Source organism: Peromyscus leucopus, chromosome 8b (assembly GCF_004664715.2).
Source record: "Peromyscus leucopus breed LL Stock chromosome 8b, UCI_PerLeu_2.1, whole genome shotgun sequence".
Classification (NCBI taxonomy): Eukaryota; Metazoa; Chordata; class Mammalia; order Rodentia; family Cricetidae; genus Peromyscus; species Peromyscus leucopus.
In genome coordinates, this window is record NC_051086.1 from 92,367,955 (window position 1) to 92,375,547 (window position 7,593).

General features: G+C 52.8%; 1 protein-coding gene across 1 annotated transcript; it reads left to right on the top strand.

Annotated features, from left to right (window-relative positions):
• The first annotated feature begins 2,808 nt into the window (after positions 1-2,808).
• Positions 2,809-7,593, top strand: Krt19 (keratin 19). The gene is made up of 6 exons (XM_028889560.2): positions 2,809-3,237; positions 5,805-5,887; positions 6,261-6,417; positions 6,709-6,870; positions 6,982-7,107; positions 7,235-7,593. The coding sequence occupies exons 1-6, from the start codon at positions 2,809-2,811 to the stop codon at positions 7,487-7,489; spliced, it is 1,212 nt and encodes a 403-aa protein (XP_028745393.1). The 3' UTR covers positions 7,490-7,593.

Consider the following 7,593-nt stretch of genomic DNA (forward strand, 5'->3'; position numbering starts at 1 on the left):
CCCATTTTCTCAGGGATTGGGAAAGTTCCCTATCTTTAGCGGCTTTCCTGGGAGACAGTGAAGTCTTTGCTAAGTGGAAGAAACTTCTAGAAAACGTCCATATGGAGATGTAATGTTCTACCTGACAGTCAGATCTTGGGGGGTTGATTTCAGCTCTCTTCAGTAGGCACGTGACCTTCTCTTACTTCTCTGAGCATTCTTGGATTGAATCAGCCTTTCATGTCATTTGGGGGCTATTGCTAAGAGTCACTGGACAAAAAAAGTCTTATTAAACAGTTAGACGATAATACTAGTAATTATAATTATGATAACCACATACTATTTAATACTAATAACATTGTATGATAAAATAATAATATTGAAGCTATTTGGGTGCTTACTATTTACTAAGTGTGGGATAAAGCCTTTCACAAGCCTCTTAGCTCTGGGAGAGACACTTGCTGAGACTAGAGAGAGGCGGCAGTGCCTTTTCTCTGGCTGGGCCCTCAGTGACCAGGATCCCAGGCCAGGCTGGGACTGACTGTCTTTCGGGGTCAGGACCGTAAAGAGTTATTTGGGGCTGCACATTCTTGGAAGGATGAGCAGAGTCTCTGCCACACTCAGAACCCCAGCTTGTTTGGGGCTGGGGTCAAGAGGTTGGAATCTGGACATGTTGGCTGTGGATCTCCGGCAAAGCTACTGAGTGGTTTCCTTATCTTTAAGATGGGCAGAGAATCTTGTTTTCTTTGGACTGTTGTAGGCTCCAAAGAGGTCTGAAAAGGCTTTGTAAGGTTGTGCCCAGGGTAATGTCACTCCAGCAGGAGTGGACAGAAACCTCCTGAGAAGCCGAGGGAGCTCAGAACACAGCAAGTCCTGGTGCTGTTGGGCATCTTAGTCTTTGTTTCTGGATACAAAGTCCCTTTCCAAGACCCCTGGGTCAGGCCGGAATACCAGAGGGGCTGCTGGAGCATAGAGCATAGCAACTATCTGGCCAATCTCTTCCTTCACCTCCCCCAGGGATCAGGCCTCCTCCTCAGGGCCAGATAAGGAATGACTCACAGTGGCCATTTAACCCTAGCCACTAAAACCTTTATGAAGATTCAGTCACACCCTGTTTCCTGAGTGGCCTTGGGCTCCCTAGAGTCCTTCTGCAACCGCTTCCCTAATTTACAGTCACCCATGGTCATGGAAGGGTCGTGTGTGTGTGTGTGTGTGTGTGTGTGTGTGTGTGTGTGTGTGTGTGTGTGTGTAGGTACTGTGGCTGTCTCCTTCCTGGAGAAGACGGTGACTAGAAGACTGTTTGCTGGGTTTTAGCGGAACAATTCTTCATTTAGAAGATCAGTTGATACTATGAAGAAAAGAGGGCTGACTTTAAACATTTCACTTCACAGGGGTTAACTGAGGCTTGGAGATAGGGAGTGGCTGGCCCATCTCCCGGTCTCCCTAACCTCCCTTTCAGGAGGCACAGGATTTCCGTCCTGAGCCAGAGACAGCTCTGACAAAACTAGAAGGTACCACGGGGACACTGCTAAGGACTAGTGAGCTGGAGCGGGCAGGAACTGGGGGGTGATGCTGCTGAAGTGCCCCACAGTATGGATCAGGGCGCCTGGCCCAAGGAAGAGATCCAGAAAGATCTGGAATTCTTGCACCGGGGGCCGGGTGGGGAGAAGGGCTCCTTCCATTCTGGAAACGCTCCACTCCGTGTTGCTGATTTCAGTCTCCTCACTCCTTCACCTCTGTTCGAGGAGGTTTCCGAGGTCCACTGCCTTCAGCCTGCACCGTTTTAACACACTCTTAGCACACTTCAGAAGTGCTCAAGGAGGGCAGGTCCCATTCCATTTCTGTCTCTGGGTGGCAGGTGCCAAATGCCTTATGGGCAAGTGACCAGCCTCTGCCAGACTCAGAGTCCTCATCATGGGAATATTAAAGAAACTCAATAGAGGTCTTGTTAAGTGCATCTCGAGACTGGGGTAGGGAGGGGTGGAGATGTCCCGGTGGGGGTGAGTGTTGTTTCTGAGCTGGGTCAGTCATGCTGGAGGTTAGGTTTAAGCACCTATGGTACTGTGGAGAAGCCACTATGGCAGCCTGCTGTTTTCTGCAGCTGTAGTTATTGTCACCTAGGGCATTGTGTGGCTGCAGCAGGGTGGGGCAACTTTGTCTCAGTCAAAGAACAGGACTCTTTCTTCCTCAAGAGGGAACTTATGGGGAATTGGGGGCGGTGGTCTGTGCCATTAGGGGGACTCTGAGAGGCTGTTATTTTCAGTGGTGTGTAGGAATCTGGTGTGTGTGTGTGTGTGTGTGTGTGTGTGTGTGTGTGTGTGTGTGTGTGATCACAAGGAGGGAGGGATTTATTAACATAATTCCAAAGGTCTCAGAAACCTCCTAGAACAGAGTGGTCACTGAGGTGGGGTCTCGAAGGGGTATGATTCCTGAGGGTGTCAAATTCTTGTAGGTCTTAAAGGGCCAAGGTGATACTGTCATTTCCGGAAGTCAGTGTGGTCAAAGCCTGTGTAGTGGGGGCTGAAGAGCCAGAATAGAGACGTGCTGTCTGGGCAGTAGCTTTGGAGTGGGCTGGGGTGGGGCCGCTCTAGGGAGGACTGGGGCCTCTGGCTCCTGGGAGGGGAGGGCAGGAGCAGAGTCGCCAGGAATTGACCAATGGGGAGAGCGCCCATGTTTGTCCTCAGGAGCTTGCAAATTCCTGATACCCGCCCCTGCAACATCTCCATCCCCCTCTCGCCTGGGGCATAAAAAGCCTCAGGTGAGGGCCTTGCCACTCCTCCTGCGGTCAGTTGCTCTCAGGCCCGTGTCGCTCCAGTCTTCCTCCTCACCATGACTTCCTATAGCTATCGCCAGTCCTCAGCCATCTCTTCCTTCGGGGGCCTGGGCGGCGGCTCGGTGCGCTTTGGGTCAGGGGGTGCTTTCCGTGCCCCCAGCATCCACGGGGGTTCAGGTGGCCGCGGTGTGTCCGTGTCCTCCGCCCGCATCGTGTCCTCGTCCTCCGGGAGCTATGGCGGAGGCTACGGCGGAAGTTTTGGTGGGACTCTGGCTGTGTCCGATGGGCTACTGTCTGGCAACGAGAAGATCACCATGCAGAACCTCAATGACCGCCTGGCCTCCTACTTGGACAAAGTGCGCGCCCTGGAGCAGGCCAACACCGAGCTGGAGGTGAAGATCCGCGACTGGTATCAGAAGCAAGGGCCCGGACCCTCCCGCGATTATAGCCACTACTACAAGACCATCGAGGACTTGCGTGACAAGGTGGGCAGCGGCGGGGCCCCGGGAGGTGCACTTGCTGGGGTTGGGCGGCAGGGCGGGGAGGCGGTGGAAACGCAGCCCGCAGGCGGCCAAACCCGTTACAACTTTGTGGGACAGCCCGCAGGGTGGGGCCGAAAGGCTGGGCTGGACCCTGGAACTGGAGTGGAGGCGGGGTGTTAGAAACCGAGACAGACAGGTAAGTGGGTGGGACCTTCAGAGGTGGTGGGGACTTGGCTTGGAGAGAGAGGGTCAGGAATATCCAAAGAGAGAGCAATGCCACACAGCTGTGGGCTGCCCAGAGAGGGAGACCCCGAGCTGTAGCCTCAGCTGGGGGCTGCAGGGTATGAGTCCGTGGGACTCTGGGTTCCACCGGAGCCAGCGACCCTCTTGGGGAGTTTTCAGTGTTCTTTTCTCGGGTAGTGCTTGTCTGGTTGTCTTCACATAGGCCCTCCTCCCACTCCTCTCCAGTCCGGCGGGGGGAGGGGGGGACGACCACCCAGGCTCACAAGGAGCTATTGGAAGACTGTAAGAGATGGGGGCTGCATAGCAAACCCCTTCTCAAAAAAGGAAAAATTTATAGTCAGGCGTGGTTGCTCAGGCCTGTAATCCAAGCATGAGGAAAGTAGATGTTGTAGCAGTGATTCTCAACCTTCCTAACGCTGCGACCCTTTAATCCCAGTTAATACAGTTTAATCCCTTTAATACAGTTCCTCACGTTGTGCTGACCCCCAACCAGAAAATTATTTTCGTTGCTACTTCACAACTGTAATTTTACTACTGTTATGAATTGTGTTATAGATATCTGTGTTTTCTGATGGTCTTAGACAACGCTTGGTCTTGACCCACAGGTTGAGAACTACTGTGCTAGAGGCTGAGGTCATGCCCATGCTCAGATACCCCGTTAAAGTGAGGCTAGTAGCGTCTGCATGAGTCTCTCTCTACAACCCGCCTCGCAAAAGCCCCAAACAAACAAAAAACCCTAACATGAAAAAACAAGAGAAAAGAGAAAAAAAATATTTTAGCCAATGAGAGGGAGGGAGAGGTGATGACCCCCCTGCTTATGTGGACCTGTCTCCTGGAGTACCAGGTACAGAGAAGGTAAACCTGAAGGTCTGAACCACAGGCCTGTTGGATGGGGTGTGGTCTTCCTTTCTGGGAAGAGCCATGTCCTGAAGAAATGTACCAGAGACCGGGGAGGCATTTAACAGCTCCCTCCCCACTTGTTCTCCCAATATGCACTCCTCCAGAGCATTTTCCAGTGTTGTGTGAACCCAGCATGCTGTTGGGCACAGGCACTGAGGTGCCAATCAAACAGCGAAGGGAGTGATTTTTTTTTTTTTTTTTTTTTTTTAAACTTTCTTTTTTTATTCATTCTTTTCGAGAGTAGTGCTTTTTAACACCGTGATGGATGGCTAGAATCCTAGACAGCTCGAACCCTCTTTCTCCTGCCTTATCCCTTTGCCCTCCCACACACCCACAGCAGACATGTCTAGAAGCAATTCTCACTCTGCAGTGAATGGTCTCCTCTGATCTTTATACTCTACTCTGTTTTCTTCACCACCCCCCCCCCCCCCCAATATCTATGGAGCTGCCTGTGGTGGCTGACACCTATAATCCCAGCATTAGGTAGGAAACTGAGGCAGGAGGATGATGAGGCTAATGCTAGCTGAGCTACATAGTGAGATTCTGTCTGCAAAAGTCAAACCGGATGAAACCAAACCAAACCAAACCAAACCAAACCAAACCAAACCATGAAACAACAACAAAACTATGCCAACGACTGCCCGGGGACAGGCCGCCGAGTGGTCCTGTCCTAGTCTTTGAAAACACTGGGCCCAGGTATTTAGATCAGTGGTGAGCTGGATGATTTGAATGGACTCCTGGGATCAGCGAGTCTTCAGGCGGGGTAAACTCAGGATGTGTACCTCTGTGCAGGGGTGGTACTGACGTGGGAGTGAGACTGAGTGACTGTGAAGGGTCAGGTGCCCGAGGTGCCTGGCACATTGTAGATGATCAATGAGAGATATCCCCACCCCACCCTCTGGAAGGCAGAATGTGCTTTGAGTGTGGGATAGAGACAGGGGTAAACGATTTTTCTTCTTTTTCTTCCTCTTCTTCTTGATTTGTCGAGACAGGGTTTCTCTGTGTAGCCCTGGCTGTTCTGGAACTCGCTCTGTAGACCAGGCTGGCCTCGAACTCACAGAGATCTGCCTGCCTCTGCCTCCAGAGTGCTGGGATTAAAGGCATGGGCCACCACAGCCCGGCAGGATAAGTAATTTTTAATGCTTCTCTGCTTCAGGTTTATAGGCCCCTTTCAGACCACTCAGTTTTGGCTGCACAGGTCTTAGACATGTCCTTCTGAACATGCCTCTTGGCCTGATTCCCTTCACTCAACCTCTTGTACAGTGTGTCCTCTGGGGCCAGTGGACCCATGCCAAAGCCGCCCAGAGAAGGGGCTGGTGGGCAGTATCTAGGGAGTGGGGATTATTCAGTCATTTATCTGGGAAGAGAGTGGCTAGGTCATACTGGTTTGCCAAACTGGTGCCAGCTGCTGGCTGCTTCCCTTCCAGATTCTTGGTGCCACCATTGAAAACGCCAGGATTGTCCTACAGATTGACAATGCCCGCCTGGCTGCAGACGACTTCCGAACCAAGTAAGTATCCCTGCTTTGGGGGTTTCAGAAGCCAGGGTAGTGGGTTAGGAGCAACCCCAGGCCGTTATCGTGATCAATACAGAAGCCAGGGTAGTGGGTTAGGAGCAACCCCAGGCCGTTATCGTGATCAATACAGAAGCCAGGGTAGTGGGTTAGGAGCAACCCCAGGCCATTTATTGTGATCAATACAGAAGCCAGGGTAGTGGGTTAGGAGCAACCCCAGGCCATTATCGTGATCAATACAGTGGAGGCCTAGCCTCTGCCCTTACCCTGAGCTGTATGGAAGCAAACCCCCACAGGCTCCTAAACCCCGGGGAAGTTGGCAGAGACACAGAGCCAGCGCGAGCCTGACTGTAACTATTTCCTTGGAAAGGTTTGAGACAGAGCAGGCCTTGCGTCTGAGTGTGGAAGCCGACATCAATGGCCTGCGCCGGGTGTTGGATGACCTGACCCTGGGCAGGACTGACCTGGAGATGCAGATTGAGAGCCTGAAGGAGGAGCTGGCCTACCTGAAGAAGAACCACGAGGAGGTAGGTCAAGCTGGGCCTCCTGTCTACCGTGTTCCAGAACTGAGAGACATTATTATCTTGGACTCACTGACCACGACCTCATTTCTTACATCATCAGTGTGGCTCCAGCTTGTGACCATACCTTTCACAGTCCCAACAGGGCATGGTGACCATCACGTCTGCCCTCCCATGCTGGCTCCAAGATCTGCTCCTCCAAACAAGCCCTCTTTGGCTCAGGGCCTGGGGGAGTGGCCTGGTCCAGATCCAGCATGTTTAGGTCTTGACATGCCCACTTCTGTGGTGTCTTTGCAGGAAATTAGTGCCCTGAGGAGCCAGGTGGGTGGCCAGGTCAGCGTGGAGGTGGATTCTGCTCCAGGCATCGACCTAGCCAAGATCCTGAGTGACATGAGAAGTCAATATGAGGTCATGGCTGAGAAGAACCGGAAGGATGCTGAAGCCTGGTTCACCACTCGGGTATGCAGAGGATGATGGTATCCTGTGGGGTTGTCGAGGAGAGAGACCCTGAATCCCACACACCAAGATATGCCTCGTTGCTTATTTTCTCTTTGACCTGTCTTGTTACAGACCGAGGAGCTGAACAGGGAGGTGGCTGGCCACACTGAACAGCTCCAGATGAGCAAGACGGAAGTCACCGACCTTCGACGTACCCTCCAGGGTCTTGAGATTGAGCTGCAGTCCCAACTCAGCATGGTATGTGTCTCCACCCCAAGGGCTGCAACACTTGTGCCCTTTCAACCTCAGGTAGCTGAGCTGGTGGTTGTGCCGGTGTTCAGGAACCTGCCTCTGCTGAGTCACGTCCCCTATCCCTCCCCTTCAGAAAGCCGCGCTGGAAGGCACGCTGGCAGAGACCGAGGCCCGCTATGGAGCCCAGCTGTCACAGATCCAGGGTGTGATCAGCAGCATCGAAGCCCAGCTGAGCGATGTGCGTGCTGACACCGAGCGCCAGAACCAGGAGTATCAGCTGCTCATGGACATCAAGTCGAGGCTGGAGCAGGAGATCGCCACTTACCGCAGCCTGCTGGAGGGACAGGAAGCCCACTACAACAACCTACCCACCCCCAAGGCCATCTGAGCGCATCCTGAGACTCCCCTGGGGAGGGGCGTGACTGGGGTGATGCATTTACTCCAGCTCTTTCCTTGACTCGCCAATAAAACTGTCCTCCAGGGGAAGAAGGA